The sequence below is a fragment of the Ambystoma mexicanum genome, chromosome 2p (genome assembly GCF_040938575.1).
Source record: "Ambystoma mexicanum isolate Mex_15411 chromosome 2p, UKY_AmexF1_1, whole genome shotgun sequence".
Taxonomy (NCBI): Eukaryota; Metazoa; Chordata; class Amphibia; order Caudata; family Ambystomatidae; genus Ambystoma; species Ambystoma mexicanum.
In genome coordinates, this window is record NC_090923.1 from 723,842,124 (window position 1) to 723,864,421 (window position 22,298).

The 22,298-nt window shown below is 43.5% G+C and overlaps 1 protein-coding gene across 1 annotated transcript in view; it reads left to right on the plus strand.

Moving 5' to 3' along the window:
- LOC138566724 (RAS guanyl-releasing protein 4-like) overlaps positions 1-22,298 on the plus strand; it is a 670,136-nt gene that overhangs the window by 352,011 nt on the left and 295,827 nt on the right. Inside the window, exon 5 of the mRNA XM_069644328.1 lies at positions 16,809-16,940. Coding sequence (XP_069500429.1) covers positions 16,809-16,940 — 132 coding nt within the window. The remainder of the gene's footprint in view (positions 1-16,808; positions 16,941-22,298) is intronic.

Sequence of the window (22,298 nt, forward strand, 5' to 3'; positions counted from 1 at the left end):
GGTGGAAGCGCCGGGCTCATAATGCTTGGGTGGACTTACCTGCAGCAGACCATGCTGCTTACTTGCCTGCCAGTTGAGCCTCTGATCCTCTTCTGTTTGGAACTACTTTTCCTGTTGGGTGGGGCTGGAGCCACTCCCTAGATTCAGAACAGTGGAACTCTTCTGGAAGGCAGGAACTCTTTTTTTACCAGGAACTCTTTTCTTACTTAGGCGTGGCTGTGGAAGGAGACACCTAAGCACTACAGGAGGCTATTTAAACCACACCCGGTGGATGAATCTTGCTTTGCGTTATTCTGCACCCTCTGCAGCAGAACGCTCATCGTGTCTTCTGCATCCGGTCCTGGGCCTAAGGAAAAAGGCTTACCATCCTGAATCCAGTCTTCAGCAACACCTATAAAGACAAGAAAGAACAGGTTAGCATTCCGGCATCTGAAAGGCAAAGGCTTACCTACTCTTCGTGCGCTCCGGAGGTCTTCACACTGCATTCCGGCATCTGAAAGACAAAAGCTTACCAACTCTTCGCACGCTCCGGAGGCCGTCGGCGGTGCATCTCGCATCTGAAAGGCAAAACAAGGTGCGTTTAAAGACATTGGGGAACTTTAATACTCACGTGCCATTACTCCTTTCCACATCTAACCCAGTGGGTATCCCGGCACCCTGCAGCCGCTCCGAACTTGTACCTGCAAAATAAAAAGACAGTTAGAGCGCTTTGTGAAGCTGGCAACAAGCGCTTACTTACGTGCTTCCAGGCGCTTCTATTCATCACACGGGCTCCATCTTCAACTCACTTCAGCCCGTCATCCGCCATCGCCGGAACCCTGCAAAACAAGAGACATCATTATTAAAGACTTTAAAGACATTTGAGTTACTCGAAACTTACCGTTCGTGCAGTAAACGACGGACAGCAGTCCTCTGAAGTCAAGAGGCCTGCGCTACCTATCCAGTGAAGAACCTGGCTACAGCACCCTGCCCCGAGGCAGATGGAGAGCTCGGCATTCACTTACCTAAGGTGAGAGCGTTAACCTGTGGGGGTCTACAGGAGAGGAGAAGAGGAAAGAGATAGGGACACCCCAATAACCCCAGTTCATTAACCCCGTATTTTCTATCTGCAGACATCTTACTCTGCACGTCAGGCATACAGGGCACAGAGGTCCAGCCCAAAGAGCCAATCGGGTGCTGCACATCACCTTTGAAGATACGGTAGTCGCCCAGTCAAGACCGGCGCCTCTGCGGGAATCAGGTGAGCGTTACAGCTCTCTAACATCAGAAAATGTACTGTCACCTAAACTAATATTAGAAAACCCAGACATTTTCGCTCCCTTCCTTAGAAAAATGGTAAACGCATCTTTCTGGGATCAATCAGTATCTAATATAATTAAAACAGTCACGGTTATCCCATTGCCAAAGAAACCTGAACTAGACAAACAAGACCCTGCAAATCTAAGACCTATTACAAATTGCAACTTCCTGTTGAAAATATTAGATAAAGTAGCCACTGAACAGCTCCAGAACTATGTAGACGAGAACAACCTGCTGCACCCCCAACAGTCGGGCTTTAGGACAGGCCACAGCACCGAATCAGCCTTACTAGATCTGCAGACCGAGATGCTAGGTATATTGGACAAGGGCAAATCAGGTCTCCTGATATTACTGGACCTTTCTGCAGCCTTTGATCTGCTTGATCACAAGAGGCTCCGAGATGCCCTAGAACTCTCAGGAAACTGCTCACTAGAGGCAACAGAATGGATATCATCATTTCTACAAGACAGATAATCCAGGATTGTCTGGGGAAATAAGGCCTCCGGAACAAAACCAGTGGACTGTGGAGTCCCGCAGGGAGCTAGTTTCTCTCCCCTACTTTTTAACCTGTATATGCAATGCCTATGTACCATGCTAACTCAACTGGGAATATTCTTCACTAATTTCGCCGACGATACTGATTTGCTATTCGAGCTTAGTGGAGACTATAATCAAGACAGTGAAAAACTTACGACTATATACAACATCGTCGAGGGCTGGATGAAAGACAACTGGATGTGTTTGAATGGGACCAAAACGGAACTAATGATCTTTGGATCCACACACGCCAGGAAAAAACAAACTCCTTCATACTCCGCATTCAGTTTAAAAAATGCCCTAATTCCAATATCCGAGAAAGTAAAGACACTGGGAGTCTACTTACAAGCCTCACTAGGAGCAGAGGTCCATACAGCATATTTAAAAAGGAACTGTCAATACCACCAAAAACTCCTGAGAAAAATTAGACCCTTGCTCAACCAAAAAAACAGCAATACCATAGCCAGAGCAACTATACTGTCAAGACTGGACTACGGCAACTCCTTGCTTCTGGGAGCTAATATGAAATGCCTGAAGCAATGCCAGGTAATTCAGAATAATGCTGTTAGGACAATCACGGGTAGGCCAAGGAGGGAACACATCACAGGCGATAGGAAAGATCTACACTGGCTGGCCATGGAGGAGATAATTACTTTTAAATCCCTCACAATGGTCCACCGATGCTTGTATGGCAAAGCCCCAGCATACTTGAAAAAACACTTGAAGTGGCATGAACCATCTAGAAATTTAAGATCCTCCAACAAAGGTCTTCTCCAGACAAGCCCAGCTAAAAAGCAAAACGGCCTGGGCAAGGCCTTTCCAAACAGAAGCATCCATAAATGGAATGAACTGCCCGTATCCTTGAAATTAGAAACCAACTACATAGTCTTCAGAAAGAAGTTAAAGACTCTACTGTTTAAATAAACTGGACTAGCGACCTCTCGCAGCTCCCCATGATATGATCTTCTGTGTGTCTATTCATGTCCCGTTTTTGTAATCACTGTCCTGTCTTTTTGGAATGCGCTCTGATGCCTGCGGGCTTTAGCGCTATATAAATAAATAAATAAAATAAAATAAATCGTCCCCCTAATATCATGCCAGATTTTATAACGCAGTTATTGAACAGTTTGGTTATGTCCCAACTTAAAAGAATGGCAAAATGGTTAATAATGGGTGATTTTAATCTGTGGAAGAATGACCCAAAAGAGCCAGTAAATAACACAAGAAAGACTTTGGGGAAAATTTAAAGGGTCCCAAGATTTGTCCCCATAGCTAGGCTTGCGACAGCTTCAGAACTAGAGAATCTCGTGGCCTCCATGTTGTTACCCCTTTTGGTATGAAACACACCACACTTTAAACAACCATGACACTACAAACAATTATACCATTGGATATAACAAACAATTATAATGCTTTATTAAATCAACAATTCATACACATAATTCATACAATTTTAAAACTAAGTGCATAGCACTTATCTGTCAAAACCAAACAATGTATTTCTCTTTCTATTTTTTAAATGTTTTTAAAGTGCAATTGAGTCTATACACCAAGACTCTACCTTCTAAAATACAAGTGTAAAAAACTATACAGCAACCTATTACGCTCTAATACTAGTTACCTAAAAACTATATAAGACCCCGTATGGTGATAAACACTTCTATCTAGTACAGAACACAGTCCCTATCTCTTAGGATACTCTCTTACAACACCCAATATCCTTAGTAGATGAATCCTCATGTGTACCGACATGCGGTTCTGATTCATTGACAAATGTTGGCTACTATACAACACTCTAGAACACCCAACATGTTTAGTTCTTTGTCAGCAATTATAGATATATAAGAACTTCTTCAGCGGCAAAAAAAAGGAATTTATCAAAAAAAACAGAGGTCTTGACACTTTCAACACCGTATATGTATTCTCGCTTCTTTGTGGTGTACTTCATATGCCCTAAGGGGGGACAACATAGAGAAACAGCAGTTAGTTAAGTTGTTCACTTTTTCGTGAAGCCTAAATTAAAGCAGGATAGAAAGTATCCTACTAACGGCTTACCGTATTGGCATTTAAAATGTATGCTTTTTAACGGATGGGTTTACTTGTCTTCAATGTAGACAAAAAGATCTGAAAACATAAACATAACGATTGATGGCAACCACACCTATCCAGTCACAATCCAAAATAACACAAAAGACGCTCTCTTAAGCTCAACTGGCTGGCTGACATAATTAATTGCTGCATGCTAAATTACTACTGGATGCATCACTTATACATGACCCTACAACCACGTGTCTCTCGAAAAGTGTGCGACATATGCAACCCGGACCTCACTATCTCCAATAAATGCAAACTAAAACCAATAGCTGTAAAACTTACAGGTATTCTAGTATCGTGTTCCCAAAATCTTTTTTGTTCGTGCTAATTACAGGCACAGTCACAGTGTCTCTTTCCAGATATAAAAATCTCATGGCAGCAGCCAGTCAACTGTTAGTACCGATTATGGCTCATAGCTTACCCTTTCTTATGTAGCAGGCATCAGCCTGCACTCAATCATGATGGGACAGTCTTTCCTAGTGCGGTTACGCAGTCCATTCAAGTTTACATGCCGTAAGTGTCCTGCTGATGTTGGCTGCAGTAGGCGCTGGCGTCTCACTCGCAAACTTTTACCCTACGTAAAAAAGTTGAGTGTTAGCCTTCAAACAGCTGCGTTAGGAACCGCGGTTAAGTATCAACTCTCGTGTCCCTAGGGCAGGAAAAGAGACCGCTAAGAGCACGAGAAGTTTGTTACAAAGACCCGAGCAAGCCAACAAAGAGGTTCAGAACAAATCTTCCTACTTACTCGAATGGAGTCTTGAATGACGTATGGCTCCCGTCGACCCGAATCACGTTCCTGGTCACCTGATCGTCCAGCGTAACATGACCACTGCATTTATAGCAGTGGCTCGTACTACGCAGCTGTACTTGATTACCAGCATTCGCTACGTTACATTACCACACTTAGACCAATCCGTCCCTCATAAAGACCGTGCATAATGCGTATTAGCTGTGTCTCAACCCGGACTGTGTATAAATAGATCACTAGTTTTGGCTGGCGGCTGTAATTAAGTGGATAAACGAATGTGCGCCCGTTTTATTCGCATTGGGTGAGAAAAAGCCCCTGTCACGCAACTGTCTTTATATTGTGTCAGAATCTTCACCCTTGTATGGTCCTGTGCCAGTTGGTTGCACACATTAGGGCCAATGCGCATTGGTCTCCAATATAATTACTGGCACTAATTGGGGCAGTGTTTAAGAAAAAAACACACACAAAAACAGATATTCCATGCATTCAATAAACACGAACGTTTTAGTTTTTCCATAAACTGTGTTTAACTCTTTGTCTGTCAATACAAGAAATATAAATGTTACTTGGATTTCATACCGCATTATTCCAGTCAGTTGCCTCGTTTAGCCCTGCCACTGTTGAATTACATAGAAAAATGAGCCATGATTCTTTTGTTTGCAATCTTTTGATTACAGACTCACCATCAAGAGATGAAACCACATGTAAAAGCACAGTCCATCTAAGGTCGTTTTCTCCATGGTCCATCATTACAAAATGATTAACCATTGGGGCTGTAGACACCTTATTTTTTATACAGCGTTTGTGCTCTGAGATCCTCACTTTGATTTTACGTCTAGTCATCCCTATATACAATTTCTTGCATGGACACCAAATTGCATATACTACATTACTAGTATTGCAATTGGTAAACTTCATTTGTGACCATGGTTTACTGAAGCCTATATCCACAATTCATACACTGGCCACAAGGAGCATGCCCTAACATTTTAGGTAAGCCCCACATCTCTGTGACACTCCTCTGTTGGGAAATGCCTCTCGAAATGTCATTTTTCTTTAGGAGATCTTTTAAATGAGGTCCTCTTTTGAACGCGCACAGTGGCCGGTCTAAAGGGCATTCTCCACCCATCAAAATGTGCCAGTTCTTTCTGATAATTCTTACCACTTGATTAGCCAAAGGGGTGAAAGTACTGACAAACAGTACATTTTTCTTATCTGTGGCTCTGTCTCGATATTCGAGGAGTGCTTTGCGGTTGTTATTCGTGGACCTTTTCAGTGCACGTTTCATTATTTTTTTCGGATACTGTCTAGCTTCAAGTTTAGAACTTAAAATTTTTGCTTCCGACTGAAAGATCTCTCGTGTTGAACTATTTCTTTTCAGGTGCAAAAATTGGCCAAATGGAAGGTTTTCCCTAGTATGACGAGGATGACAACTGTCAAAGACCAAGAGGGAATTGCGATCAGTGGGTTTGTGGAACGGTTTAACTTTGAGAATGTTAGAACTAGTGTCAACCCAAATTGTGATATCTAAAAAATTAATTTCAGCATCACTCTGTGCGGAAGTAAACTTTAGATAACGGTTTTGGCTATTGATCCACTCTACAAAATCTCTAAAAAGAGCAGGAGGACCATTCCATACGAACAAGATATCGTCAATATAGCGGCGCCACAAACCCAAATTAGCTAAATAAGGGTTTGTGGAGCTGTAGATGATGCATCGTTCGAAACTTTCAACCTACAGATTAGCTGCTGAAGGAGCAACCTATTACCCCATTAGTGTCCCATGGGTTTGATGGTATAATTGGCCATTGAAACCGAAATAATTTTCGGTCAATGCCATCTCGGCACACCATAAGACCAAACTGTTTGGTGTTTCTCCTTCTGTTCTCTTTGAGAGTAAGGTCCCTTCTAACATTCGCAACGTCTCTTGTTGAGGTATACACGTGTAGAGAGACACGATATCCAGACTTACTAGAAGTTGGTTAGTAGGATCAAACTGCATATCTTCTACCATATTGATGATTTCGGTGGTATCTTGTACAAAAGAGTAAATTGCTGACACATATGGTTTTAAATATCTGCCTGTAAACTTCGACAGTGGTTCAAGAAGTGCTTTTGTCCCTGAAACAATTGGGCGACCTGGTGGATTAACCAATGCTTTATGAATTTTTGGGAGGATATAAAACTTTGGTACTGTTGGATCTTTAACTTGTAGGTAATCACTCTCGTGTTGGCATATCCATTCCCTTGCCAGCGCGTTCTCTACTTTGGTAGTGATTAGTAAAGACAATCTTTTTGTTGGGTCTTCATTAATAGCTTGATAAAAGTCTCTGTCATCCAGTTGGCGGAGGCATTCGGTAATGTAGTCTTGTCGATTTAACATTACTATAGCTCCCCCTTTGTCAGCTTTCTGTAAAATAATGTGGGGGTTAGTGGCTAGACTTTTCACAGCTGTCTTCTCAGAATTGCTCAATTTATGGAACAAGCATTTATGATGTTGTGTTTCTAGCTGTTGTAAATCATGCCAGACCCAGTAGCCAAGGAGCTAGATAGATTCATGAAGGCCATGGGCTGTCTACAACATATACGTAAACCCACGCATGTCAAGGGTCATATATTGGATTGGGTATTCTCATCTAATCGAAATATTGGTGTTCCTGATATCTCATTGTGCCCTTGTTCGGACCACTCCTTCATAGCATTTGGGGTTGATATTTTAACCCTGAAGAAACTGACTTCCCTTAAACAAAAATGGGTTATGTCAAGAAATATGAAGAAGGTGAATAAAGAATCCTTTAGGGATTGTATAGGACCCTCAGTTCAAGAAGAAAAATTGCCTTTGCTGAATGTGGAGGGACTGACTGACTCCCTCTTGAACACCCTAGCCAAAGCTATTGATGTAATAGCCCCTATAAAAGAAATAGGAAGGTCATGAATCACATACAAAATATCTGTTTCTCAGAGGATTAAAAAAACTAAGAGTAGAAAAAAGGAAACAGTCTACCTGTGGAGAAATATGAAGAAGGAAGAGGACAGAAGGATCTATCTGGGAGTGGCTAATAAATTCAAACTGGCAGTTATAAAACCTAAAAAAGATTTGTATGAAACACGTATCCAAACTGCTCAGCAGGACCCTAAGGACATTTTTGCAATTCTTAGGGAACTTGAAAAGCCGGATGTTAATCTTCAGGAATCCATTGTTAAAAGACCAGGAGTGGTGTAATCAGCTACAGGAGGCCATGACTGCTACAACATCAAAAATAAAAAGTGGTATCATACAAGCAACACATTTACAGACCACAGACCCTTATAAGGCAGTTCAGGAGCAAACATCTACCACTGTGCATTCCATACCTAAGTTTGACTTTAAGAGTATTTCGGAAGAAGAACTTCAAAATATCCTTGCCAAACCTAAGACTTCTGTCTGTAAAGGAGACCAGTTTCCAGCTACGGCCATTAAGGCCTGTTCGGAGCTGCTCATTAGCTCTATCACTAGGATTGTTAATGCCTCATTCAAGGAGGGTAGGGCTCCCACTAGATGGAAGGGTTCCTGGATCACCCCCTTGCTGAAAAACCTGACCTTGGCCCCAAAAATGCAACTAATTATCAGCCTATTTCCAACTCGCCCTTTATTCTAAAGATCATGGATAGAGTTGCATACGAACAACTCCTACGCCACATAAAAGACCAGCCGATCTTGAATGAAGCTCAGTCGGGTTTTTGGCCAGGCTTCAGTACTGAATCAGCGTTGCTGGAATTAAAATCGAACATGATGACTAACATCAATGAGGGCACAACAATGTTGTTAATGTCCCTGGATTTATTGTCTGCATTCGATTTGGTGGACCACCCTCTCCTTCTGGACAGATTGCAGAATTTAGCCAATTTTAGTTTACCTGCAAGGGATTGGATGCATTCTTTTTTAGGGATGAGGATTATGCATGTTTGTAGCAAGCAAACGGAAGCGGATCCCGTTTCAGTCAGCTATGATGTCCCTCAAGGGGCTGCACTCTCCCCAGTTCTATATAATCTTTTTTCAGCCCCGTTCTTCCATATGCTAGAAGAAAAAATGATTTGCTTCTCAAACTATGTGGACGATTCGCAGTGCCTCATTCCTCTTACAGGCAACTATGAGAAGGACGCTATAGTACTGGCAGAGATATATGACCTCACACACGAATGGGTAGATAGTAATGCTATGGCTTTTGAACCATGGCAAAACAGAGCGCATGACAATTGGCTCCAGACCTAGACTTGCTAAACGTGCGACAGAGTATGAATCCTTCCGCATCGTGGACCATGATATTCCAACAAAGGAAATAATAAACATTTCAGGAGTATGGCTGCTTATATCAATGGCCTGGTGTCAGCATCGGCCTATTATATTAGGTTGCTCTTGCATATTCGGCCGTTTTTATCTCAAAAAGGCTGCAAAACTATTGCTAGAGCTATCATCTCTGCAAGAATTTACTATTGTGGCTCCCTCCGTATTGGAGTGGGAGAAAAATAGAACTAGGAAAACTCCAAGTGGTGCAGAATAACACGATTAGAGCAATTATGGGATTACGAAAGTTTGCAAGTGTGTTGGTGATAAGAAGAAAGCTACACTGGTTACCTATCGCAGAGAGAATTGCATTTAGGTAGCTTACCATTACGTATAACATTTGCTTCGGTTTTGCACTTTGGCTCCTCCCATGGGGGCACAAATGGGAATGTGGATGTACCGGGTCCGGGTCCCGCGAAAGGGAATTACCGGGCCCTTTAAGGTCGGAATGGACCAGTAAGTCCCCTTTTGCGGGACCCGGAACCGAGTTTGGAGCTAGCCATGCCGCTAAAAACGGCATGGCTACCTCCAAACTCGTAATGAGGCCCAGAGCATTTTGATTTGGATATCTTGACAATGGACTGACCCTTTTTGTTGAGTTGGGGAAAACACATCCTAGCATGAGGACAGCGAGGCCTTTCCCAACCCCTTATTTGTTAAATAAATGTTTATAGCCCAATCTGTGAGCGCTCTGTGTTCTCCAACAGCCCAAAATATAGAAGTAATCTTTGACTCGTCTCTTATGTTCTCTGATCATATCTCTATTTCCCACACCTGTAACAATCCATTGTATGATGTCTGCAACATTTGACCTCTCCTTGCCTTTTCTGCCACTAAATAGTGTATGCGCTCACTAGTTTTCTGTTGCCTTGATGATTGATCTATTCCCCACCCCCATTTGGGTCTTCCTACATGTGCTCTTTCCCCTCTTCAGACTTCAGCACTGCTATCTGTGTTCTCTGCTTGCTCACAGATCTCTCTCTGTGTCTCCCCTTTCCTGTCTGCCACAGTTTTGTTTTTCTATGTACTATTTTTAAGCGTCCTCATGGGCTTGCCTCTCTTCCCTTAGTTCTGTCTATTTGTCAGTGATTACATGCTTGTACATTCTAACTTTCTGACCTTACAAGACAACAGACTATTCTCAGTGAAAGGAGACATTCCTACCAATATTATCTTTGTTTTCATGACCGGGGATTATTGTGCAGCTGTGTGTCTTACAGTTTCTTTAGGATAACCCTTTCCTGGTACATACATAACATCTCTTGTGCCATAAATTATTAGTACGTGCATTTGCGAGAGCCACGCAATTAAGAGCTGCAGACTAGAGCTGCGATATGGCGCTTAGTCAGAAAAATGTATATAGGGTCTGCCTGTCGAGTTTTGTCAAATGCACAAGCAGGGTTGAATTTTCTTATTTTTGTATTTTTATAGCAGTAAGAATGGAGGCATATAGTGAGTAAAAGTGGAGAATGAAAATATTGTGTGATGCCATTGTGCCTAAAGTTCAGAGAGCTAGAGACCATATAACTCTGTAAGGCACCGGGTACGCTGGGTCTGATCAATAATGTTGCCCAAGTTTGAGGCAGCTCTGCAATGAGACGGTGTATGTATTATGCGCCCTGTGGTGCTGAGGCCGCAATATGGTCCCCTTTTCCTTGCTATAAGGAAGTGAGCCGGCAGTAGTTAGCCCAAAGCCTCAGCAGCTCCAGCTGGACCTCAGGATGCACAGATTTTCTTTCCATTACTGGGAAGCATGGATTTTCACCCATCTGCGGGGAGCTAATATGGGCAGGATATCCACCCAGGTTCCTGTTTTTTACTCGGGCCTGTGCGCCCAGAGAGCCACAGACAGTCTTCCCCAGGCATTTGGTGGGTTTGGGAGGGAACCATCTACCGGCCTTCTGCATGTGCCCTTGTACAGGCCTGCTGCATGTGCAGACCCTTCTGCAGGCCTGCTGCTTCTAAGTGCTGCCATGAAGTGTGTCCTTAAAGTCATTCGATAAAGCGCCCCGCTGGTGCTTGGTTTGCTCTCCTTGGGCCTCTGGGAGATATTTTGGACAGTCCTTTTCTCCAGTATCTGAGGTACAAGGGTTAGCTGAAGATGGATGGCTCTGCATTTTACCTTTTCCACAAGTGCCTCCTCTGGGTGCTATGTTTCGCCCCCTGGACTCATGGAGAGAGGGTAACTTGTTTACTTTTCTGGATGCATGATTTGATGAACAGGTGCTCCGAGGCTGACTTTTTTGCATGGATGCCTGTGTCTTACCCCCAGAACGTCCGTGCTGCTCCGAGGCATTGCTGTTCACTGTCAAAGCTGCTGGTATTCATTTGCTTTGCTCTTCATTCTCCCGCGGCGGGTGAATGAGTTCCATGTGATGGCACCAAAATTATCTTTATTGAATCAACTTTTACCGAAGAAAAAAAAAAGAAATATCAATTTTTAAATTTCTTTTTAATTTGGGGGGTCCCCCCATATTTTGGGGGGTCCCCCCAAACCAGCTGTTTCCCTAAATTTCTAACCCCACCCTGGACCCCCTTCCCTTTTAAGCCCTTACCCTCACCCCATATATATTTATTTTTCTGTATTTTTTCAGTAAAGGTTCATTCACAACATGCCCCCTGCCTCGTTCCCATCCTGCTCGCCGGCTACAACATCCGCTTCCAGGGCGAAGCCTGGGGGAAGTTGGGGACAAGATCCACCTTGCTGTCTGCGGTTGTCTGCGTCGGGACGTGGAAACTCCTGACTGGCAGCTGTCCCCATCGAGCCTTCCCAATGCAGCCCATGGCAGTCTTTTCTGTTTTAACATCACCAGCTCGACCAGCGTACCTGTCTGGGTCATCTGGCTGCATAAGTCTTATGCCGGTGACATTTGCATGTACAATCATTTTGATGCCGCCAACAGTCTGTCTGGATACCTCACGATCTGCTACTTTTCGGAACTGCTCTAATCTTATTTACCCTTCTTGCACTGCTAATCCGCTTCAAGTTGGCTTAGGTCTATGGAACGCTAGATCGCTCTGTAACAAATCCTCATCAGTACTGGACCTTTTCTTGAGATTCAACCTGCATTTTCTGTGTATTACTGATACATGGATGCCTTCTTTTAACACTACAGTAACTGTTTCCTTAACCACCGCAGATAGCTCCTTTTGACATACTCCGCAAACCTCTGGTCATGGCGGAGGAATAGGAATATTATATTGTGCAAATTATGTGACTGTCTCACCTTCATCAACTACACGTCCCATATTTTCCTCATTCGAATATTCACTTACTACCTTTTCTAAACCCTATCATATCGCATTCTTACTTATCTATCGCCCCCCGGGGCGCTATTAACTCATTTTGCAACAATATTGATAACCTTCTTTCTACCATTCTTCCTTTGACTGCTCCTCTTGTACTTCTATGTGATTTTAATCTTCATCTTGCTACTACTCACTCTCCACTCCCATTTCTTGCTATTCTGGACTTTTATTTCCTCTCCCCTGTTGCTACCCCCTTGTCACATTTCTCCTGGTGTCATCTTGATTTGATTTTTGCTTCTCCCTCTCTGTCCATCTCTGATGCGTCATCTCTCCCTGTTTATCTGTCTGATCACTATCTTCTCCTTACCTCCATCCTTCCCATATCTTCTACATTACCGGTCTCTACTTCACTTCACACACTTTTTAGACTCGATTTGCGTAACTTTAACACTGTACTATTTGTCTCTACCTGTACTGCTGTCCTACTATCCTATTCTACTTTCTCGGCTCCATCAACCGATGATGCAGCGCCTGCTCTTTTTTCTTCACTTTCTTCATCCCTTGATACTCTTTATCCTGCCTCTCCATTTAATCCAACGTCTTTCCTATCTCCAAGTCTCCTCATTTGTCTCTAATAACACTATTCTTCCTAGTTTTCAATCAATTCTACCTATTGTGCTAAGTATACCTACTGACGTGGAGAGTGCCACACCTCTTACGAAGACCTAAAATGCCTCCCATAAAGTGTAATGTAAAGATACCGATTCCACATTACACTTCAGGAAGACAGATATACTGTCTGTCAGTATCTGGGAGAACGCAATGTTCTGTAGTGTTGCAGGGTTCTATCTCCAGGAGCCTGGATGGGGGGAGTACCTAATTTAAGAGTCAGTATGATTGGTGAGTGATCTGAGTACGTGCGAGGTAGCATTTTGTATTTCATTGTCTTTCCTCAGCAACTCCTATTCTGGTCTCAGCATGTGTGCTGCGGCCGCGTTCTGTCTCAAGCTTAGCATGCAGTGAACTATATTGGTAGAGAGATCCTCTAACTTGGAGTTCACTGATGAAAACCCAGCCTGCATCGATCCACTATTGGGTGTGCATGCCGCTGCTCAGGTGCATCCGCCGCTGCAGCAGCCTGCGACGAGGCTGCCTGTGGGGGTTCCTTGGAAGAAGTATTTGTGTATGAGTCCATTGGCCCATGTTTTTTATTTGCACCTCTGGTCATGTTAAGTACCAGTCAGTACACAACGTGTGCAGAATTAAATTCTGTCGCACAATGGGCTAGAACAGGACTGTGGTGTAGTCAGAACAACCACCACTTTCTATGTCCACGTACTTGAAGCAGTAGTTCACTGTCAAAGTCATGTATCACTGCAGCCAAACCTCAGATCCACGGGCCTAGGTCTGCAACTGATCAGCACCAGAATGAGGGTCTCCCTGTCTGTGCCAGGGCAGTACCCAGTGGTAAGCTGTACCAATTCACATGTTCCCATACGCTGGCTCCCTAGCCACACAACACAGCAGAGTGAGTGTAAGCACCCACCTTGGCCCTCGAATCAGAGATAAGGGCCGCAGCTCCCCAAGACGCCCAGCACCAGTCTCAAATTACTTCGACACAGGAGTAATGGTCTCGAGACACCATAGTACTCTGCCCCCAGGTCTTAGACATCCACAGGGGCCGTCGTCTGCACGTATATAGTGCTCGGTACATAGGATAATATAAGGATTTTCTGTTGGGTCATGGAACTCCTGGCTCAAGTGGCCTCACTCGCTGCTCAACAGCACCCCCATGGTTGGTAGGTTTTTAAGTAAGCAAATTTGCTCATCCTGCATTAATCTCTCTATTTTCCTTCTTCTGACCCAGAAAACCCAGCACCGTGAACATTTTGGTAAGGTGCTAATGAGTATAATCACATCAGGTGCCTCCCATAACGGTTGGTGACGGTGCTGAAGCCCCTGGTAACTGCCAGGCTGGTGGGCCGCTACAAGCTGGCATGGCTGGCGATTGTTGCCTAATGTGACAATACTCTGGCCCTGTCAAGGAGAGATGGGGACCCCTCTTAGTCTGGTTTTGGAGGCCTCCTACCCCAGATGGGAAATGTGCCAGTTGGGACGGCCCCAATTACTGTCCCCTCCCTAAGTGCCAAAATGTGCTTGGGCAGTACCACTCAATCACCCCATACCTCTGTATGAAGATACTGGCCAGTCTATTTGTTCTCATTCCAGGAAAACGCATCTACCAGCATTCTCGGAAGTTCATCCGCAACATGGCAGTCCACCAGATCCTGCAGCCAGATATCTCCTGTCAAGAGATCTCCGCCCACTTCAGGGGGCGAGAGGGAACTGCTATGCAGCACAGTGGTAGTCATACTCAGTGACAAGGAACACTATGCACCGCCAACTGACACCAATGCATGCAGAGATAAGGCCCATGGCGCAGCTCCCTGACATCAACTCAAGCAAGACTAAACCACGTTCCTATAATCATCACCATGGACCAAGGTTGGCAGACCCGCAAGGCAGAAAGTGGCGGGGCATAGCACCCTTTTTATGTCCTCTTCTATCATTAAAATATCTTGGCCAGGGAGGAAAAGGCAAAATTGGTGTGAGGAATCGGTGGGGGAGGACCAATGGCAGAAGAGAAAGCTGGAGGCAGGAAATGGAAAGGTGTGGGTTGTTCGGGTCAGGTCATAGGAGGCAGAGGTACAGACCAAGAGACCGGAAGGAGGAAGGACTGTGGACAGGTGTGTGGAGGTAGTTTGCAAAAAGGGTGAGGTGTTGGTTGATGAGAGAAAGTGGTGCTGTGTTTTGAGTGTGCATGTAAGGTTTGTGTGTGTGAGAGAACATAGTTGTGAAAGAGTAGGAGTCAGTGGAAGGTGACAGAAAGTGGGAAGATGGTGACTCAGTACAAGGTGGGGTGTAGTAGTAGCAGTGTGAATAAGGGCAGAGTAGTATTAGTGTGGAGAGGGAAGAGTAGTAGAAGTGTGGAGAGGGGCCGGTATTAGAAGTGGGGAGAGTAGTATTATATTATTAGTGCAGAGAGGAGAAGTAATTGAGCTGTGGAGAGGGAAGTACTAGTGTTGTGGAGCCTAGCAGAAGAGAGTAGGAAGGAGTAATATCAGAGGGTGGCAGTATATCGTAGAGCGAGACATTGGAGACACAGAGGAGGAAGACAGGAAAGATGGTGGGTGGACTTAGTGAGAGCAGAGTAGGTGGGGAAGGGAGAGTGACAAAGCTACAAGGAGAGGAACAGCAGGGCATGAAAGGAATATGACCGAGTGGCGCTTGAGTATCTTGAAGGCTTCCCCCACAACTCCTGCAACAAACCTGGAATTAATGTAGGTCACACCTAGGAATCTTCGGAGGGAGTTAAATACATAAGGTGATTGCCTTTGGGCCCCCACAAGCAGTCAGTTAGAACCTAGCCAGTGGGGTTAATAATCAGTTGATACTAACTTGGGTTCTTGGGCCACCTGGGTTAAGGAAGGTCTTGGCGTCTGTAGACAAGAGATGGCTGGATAGCCCTTAGAGCCTGTTATAAGAAAATCAACTGATGTTGGGAGTTGATGTGTTACTAAGGCCAAACACAACATGAAAATATAATTGAGAGCACAACAGAAAGCTTTGAGCATTTCACCAAAGTCATGAATGCACTGACTCCTACTCACGCTTTGAGACCTGATATGGCTCTCTTCTCTAGGCAGAGGATAAATATTAAGGAGGTGGAAGTTTACTTTTAAGTGTATTAATTATAGTGTGCAAAATACTTTAAGGAGTAATCAAGAATTCAAAACCGATAAAATTAAGAGTAATACAAATAAATGAAAAAGCATCATGTGGGGGAACCAGATGGAAAAAATGATCTTGCAGTGCTCCCAGAACCATGTGCAAGGGCAGAGCATTCCAGACCTCAAGAGGTGCATTTGAGATAGTGCAACCATGAAGGGTTTATTGAGGCGACTATGGCACAGTGAAGCACTCTTCCTGTGAGGACCCCGAGGTGTGCGTTGTTAGTCTCTGGCACACCAACTACACTGGAAGTAGATTGGGTCAAACCTGTTACACCCCCTTGAAGCTACACCCTTGGGGAAGTAGATGGGAGTCCGGAACATGACTCATATTCTCTGTAGACGGACGTGGAGCAAATTCTGTCTTCTCTGGGGCACTCAAAAGTGGCTCCATTCCTGGAGTGAGGTGACCTCTTTGTCCTCTCTGTTCAGAGTTCAGAGTGAGGAGCTTGAGGCATCACCCGGGGACCTTGTCTAAGCCCCCCCCCTGTCTCCCCGAGAAGCCCAAGCTCTGTCTGCATGAGTTTATGGGGAATTGGAACAGTTTAATTATTAAAGTCAACATTATGTGATTTACCAAATCAAAAGCAGTACAATCGCATAATTATTGTAAAGAGTTACATATTCAATTTCTTCTAGAGTAGCCTATTTAAGCATTTTATGATTTCCATGAAGGCCTATCACCGCCCTCTCTCCTTCTTCTGTACTTATTTGGAAGGTTCTACCCATTCCCATTTCTCTCTCATCTCCTCTTTTGTTTTTTCAGGTTCTGGATCACACAATTCTCAGAAATGTTCAAGCTGGACTCTAAGCTGGAGGAGGTGATGTCTAACTTCCGGGCGGTTGTTAAGGAGGAAGGGGGTGAGAGCCAAAGCCAACTGATCGACACTTCCAACATGTAAGAAAAAGTAACCCACCCTTATGTCCCAGCCACAAAAATGCCACTAAGCACTCCACGCATACCCCAGCCCTTCCACAAGACAACCAGACCCCAGCCCCGAGCCTTGCCTGTATTGACCCATAGATTTCCAGTGGTCCTTGATTTGCATTGCTTATTAATCTAGGATATCAGGGGTTCTCCAAATTAGAACTCACTTGGTAATAGGATCCTCAGCAGGCCCATACCTCTTTTGTGCCTCTGATAGGCTTGTTGAGAGAGCAGCAACCTGCTTGTGTACTGTCCCAAATAGCCAGGCTAAACTTGGGATTTGTCTTGGGAGAAAGGGCAGCAAACAAAATCAGCAGCATGGCGGATGTTAGGGCCTCAGCTCTAATGCGGCCAAATATGTGATATTGTCCTGGTGAATAATTGGCTAACATATCTGAAAGTCGCACACAGCCTTGACCTCCCTGATCTTCGGTTCTTTCTCCCTTTGCTCTCTGAACACCTTCAAAGAAGGTGCACATCTTTCAAATACAAGCTCTAGTGACCTTGAGAATCAATTGAGAGCCCTTTTGCAAGATACGTCTTCAACCCTGTAGAAAGGTTCAGGGGGAAGGGGCTTTAATTTGCTTAAATGCGCTGAAAATAATTGGCATCTTTTTCAGATGTATGGCTATTTCCCTCTAAATGGAGGATATCTGGCCTTCTACATACCCCATTTGGTAGGGGCTCAAACTCATTTCCCATCCCACCTCATTACTGGTATTTCATTTTTTGGTGACTTTTTATATATCGCTGGATCGAAAATATACTCTGTGTTTGCATGACAAATTTGAGAGACAGGGATTATTTACTTCCGTAACCCTGCTTGTGCAATCACAGCCACTTACTGGTGGAGTATGCAATTCATGTAAGGCCAGCTGTAGGGCATGATGGTTTGGTACAACATCATCAACACCCATTTTTACGAAGTGTGTTTTTCCACAGAAGTTTGCTGAAAAAAATCTTTTTGACATTTTTTGGGGGGGATTGGAAACAGCATATAAAGGGTAGGGGAGGTCGGGAATAGAAAACTAGGTGAATGAAAGAGGGTTCAGGGGGTGAACCCCCCAAAAATAATGTAAAAAAAATGTGAATGGTTTTTTCACCAAAGAATCGCAGAAAAACATCAATCATTAAAACGAGTGTCGATGAAATGACATAGAACCGATGGTTTACACAGAGTGACAAGGAATCTTTACCTTCTTGGTTGCATATAATTGTTAAAACGCATTAGCCTTATGGTGATCTAGTTTGTGATTTCTAGGACATGGAAGAGAGTCCCCTTCGTCCAGCTAGCACTGCTCAGAAAAATACAAACCATTGTAAGAACTGATATAAGCTGGCAACATTAATAACAAATGCAAATTGATCTCTCGACTTTATGGTTGCAAACATACCCGGTATGAACTCTGTTAAGATATTTATTTTGCACACATTTCTTTTTTGCTCCTCTCTTTTTTAACTTCTTTTTCTACATGATTTAGATATTATTTATAACAAGCCATTCACGCAGGTAACCTACTGGGTGAGGTGACAAGCCTTGTTGTTAGTTGGCGCTGGCAGTTCGTGGTTATCCACTTTCTGTACGGTTTGGCTTAGCATCAGTTATGCGTGAGTAAGTAGAGAATGTAGACACATCTGTCAAAGGTTGTTTCTGTGCATGTTTTTTAATGTACTCAAAAACACGTGACAAGTTCCAGCAAAAATTGCCATGTGGGTGAAACAGGGAGCCGACGCACATTTCGGCCGTAGTCTTTATCAAGGCTGTGGTAAGTGATGTGCTGGGGTGAAAAATAGAAGTGCACGATTTGAATGCAGGCAGCAGAGGCAGCAGCATAATCCTGTAGCTCCTGGCCCTCTCCTGCTACTGATGATATTGGATTATGAACACCAAGAAAAAGATTGAAATTGCTGAAAACTCCATACCAAAGAAATCAAAACCGGCATCAGAGATGAGTGAAGTACCTAGCACTCAAGATATTTATTCTTTGTTGCTCAAAATGGCCCAGGACCTGGGAAAAGTGGCCAAGGATGTGGGGGATGTCAAGACTTCACTGAATGATTTGTCCACAAAGGTTTCTCATTTGGATAGTAGGATTACTGTCTTGGAAAATGGTTCTAAATCTATGTCCTCAGAAATTAGAGGGAGCTTTAGAGCCTACAATACTTTGAGAGAAGAAGTTCAAAAAGGTAAAGAAAAAGGACTGGAGTTAGACTTGAGGATCAGAAATAAAAATGTAAGGCTTGTTGGAGTGGAAGAAAGTCCCAGTGAAGATTTGATACAGTTGGTGTTGGATATACTGAAGTTTTGTTTTGGTTGTGACCAAATTACCCCAGGATATGTGGACAATTTATACATAGTGGGGAAAAATGCTGGTCCAAAGGCGAGACAAATCTTGATTACCCTAATGAACACCAGAACAAAGGAAGCTATTCTAGGAGCTGCAAGGAGAAAGGGGAACACATACTTCAAGGGACATCAAATATTTGTGTATCCTGACTATCCTAGAGAATCTTTATTGATTGGGAAGTCCTTTAAAGAGGCCAAAGATCTTGCAAGACTGGTGGGTGTCAAGGCTGTCCTTAACAGGGCAAACATATTGACTTTGGCTTTGCCTGAAGGTGAGAAATCCACTTCTGACCCCAATGAGGCTTTGAAATGGCTAGACCCATTGAGAGAGAAATGCACTTAATACTTCCAACTACTCTGTTTTCAAACGCTACCTTTTTCAAAAAACGAAAAAAAAAAATGTTTTCCTTCATTGACATACATTAGTTAAAATGGCGCTGCCGACCATCTACAGTTCAAGATTTGGAACCCTGTGATGTTTTGAAAGGTAACTCACTTCAATTCAGCATTCTTCGTTTCATGCTCCATAATATGGCCTGAGTATTGGAGTAAAGCACCTTGTAACGTGCCTCATACGTGCCCTACGTGCTTCAGGAAGTTGCCACTCTACATTCGTGTTGAGACTGGGATACGCTGCAGTTTTATGGTTCCGGTCTTTCTGTGGCGTGTACCGACAATGTCCCAGTTGATAGGAGGAGTGCCACGATCTGACGGTGAGTCGTGGGTGCTGTCGAGGAATGTGCGGCTAATCTGTCTTTCAATATCCCAGTGCGACTTGACACTTTGATTTGATTGGGATTATTTGAAGTTGGGATCATCGGGGCATGTAGTTTCATACAATCAATGTGCCTCCTATGACTCCTTGGCTCAAGTTGCACATATCGTCTCATCCAAGTTGGGGTTTTGTTCTTTCACCGCGCTGCTAACTGATTAAGAGGGTGTCACATGCATTGAGGGAGCAGCATAATGTCATCTGGTCACGTCTCCCAATGGCAGGGTTTGATCCACGGACTTGCGACTTGTCAGTATGGGGGATTCGAATATTATCAACAGAAGTGCAGGCTATAATTCCGGTTCAAGAAACCCTTGGCCATGAACTCACACTGGGAAAATACTTTTATGACTTATGGTCCCCTTTGCATCAAGATGTTGGGGAATTATGTACCCTACGTGGCATGCAGTTTCCCTAGATTGACTAGCAGTAGCGGCTCTGTCTGTACTTATTACAAGACTGCCGGTGCCCGCAAATGTGCACTTACCAAACCCGGGCTTCCTCCTGATCTCCTTGTACATCTCATGGCCTGGAGATATTAGTACTTCCACCTACCTATGTTCAATATAGCAGAGGTGTCGCTGCTGACTTCCAACTGATAACTGATACCTACTGCTTCACTGTTGGCTACTTGAAGCTTATCATGAGTTATGTAATTGGGCCATGAAACTCACCGATGCTATTGAGGAATGTGTTACTGGTACTCTTTGATGTATGATGAATGTTGGTAAATAGTACCATATTCTTATTTTGGGCTGGTAATGGCAGTTATGGGGGGAGTCGTGTCTTCATCTGTATGTTATGGAACCACAAATATGGGGGTGGTGCTTTACCTTTTCTTTATTATTGGACCCAGATTTGATGACTGGCTGGTATTTATTTGTTACGTATAGACGGTAGGCATGAAGGCATTTAAGTATTTGGTAGAGTTTACACTCCTTTTCCACTATGATCTGGTCTGATTATGGACCTCCTTGTGCCTTGATTATAAATGCTCTTCCTTTACTAGTATTTTGCTATGTGGTTAGATTGGGGAGGCAATTATTATATCATTAGATGGATAACCTAGCCTTTTGTTTCCAATTTTGGATCTTAACTTGAAGATTAACGGAAAGTTTTAGTAATTAGAGTAGGCCAGGGGTAATGCTCCACACTGCTTTCATAAGTCGGGGGAATATTTTAAATGTAATTGTCTTGGGTCTGGTAGATGGGGACATGAGTGGTTGGTGCCTGCCCTGTTAAAAATATTGAGGTTGGATATTAACATGTTTTCTTTCTAGGTGATGACGACTCCTTTATTATATACTTGATGCTTTAATTTGGATATTAGCGGGGTCTCTGGGGGTGTCTATGGGTTACTTGTGACATGGTACCAATTTTATTATAATTTCATTTTTACTGGATGTACCTTTACATTTTTCCTAAGTTGATTGTTCTTTTCCGTGCAAGTCCTCCATTTGCCATGATTATATAATTTTCATTGCTTAAATCTGGGATTGTATACGCAATGTATGTTGTGGTGAGTTATATATCACACCATAAATTGGGGGGCGAAATATTTGAATGCTTTTTGGATGATACTTGGGTGTTTCTGAGAACTTTTGGGTGTTTGTGTTCGTGCATCAAATGGGTACGTAATGTGAGACAAATATCAGGTCTGGACTGTATTGCGACCCAACCCTACTGAACAAGGGCTGCTGCTTAGAGGGTAGGAGATGACCAATGATGTTTGTGTGGGACTGTGTTCAATATACTTCGCATTTCTATGCATGTTTCCTTTAATGAGGTATTTGTGGTTATGTTTAATATGGGGGTGTTTATGGTTGTTTATTGCCTAGATGTTTGGACGTGCCTTGTCAAATTTTTTTTTTTTTAAGGCGGTTACTGTGGAGATGTCTGGTACGCAATGCATGTTGGTGGATGTGTGATGAATGAGGTGGGATGATAGTTTATTTAGTGAGTGGTTTGCTCATAGAGATGTAGGGACTATAATGTCCTGCACAATTTACTATGTTATTAGAATGAGTGTCATAGTTGAATGGAAATACTTTTGGTAGCGGTTGGCTCGTGGGAACATTTTGGGGGGTTTGTTTTTAGAGATGGTGTTCATAGGCTTATAGGAGGGGTGTCCGGGACATGGGACTTTTTAGAATGTTATATCTAGTGTATAGTTTTTATCTGTTGTTGCTGACTTGCTTCTATTTCAGAG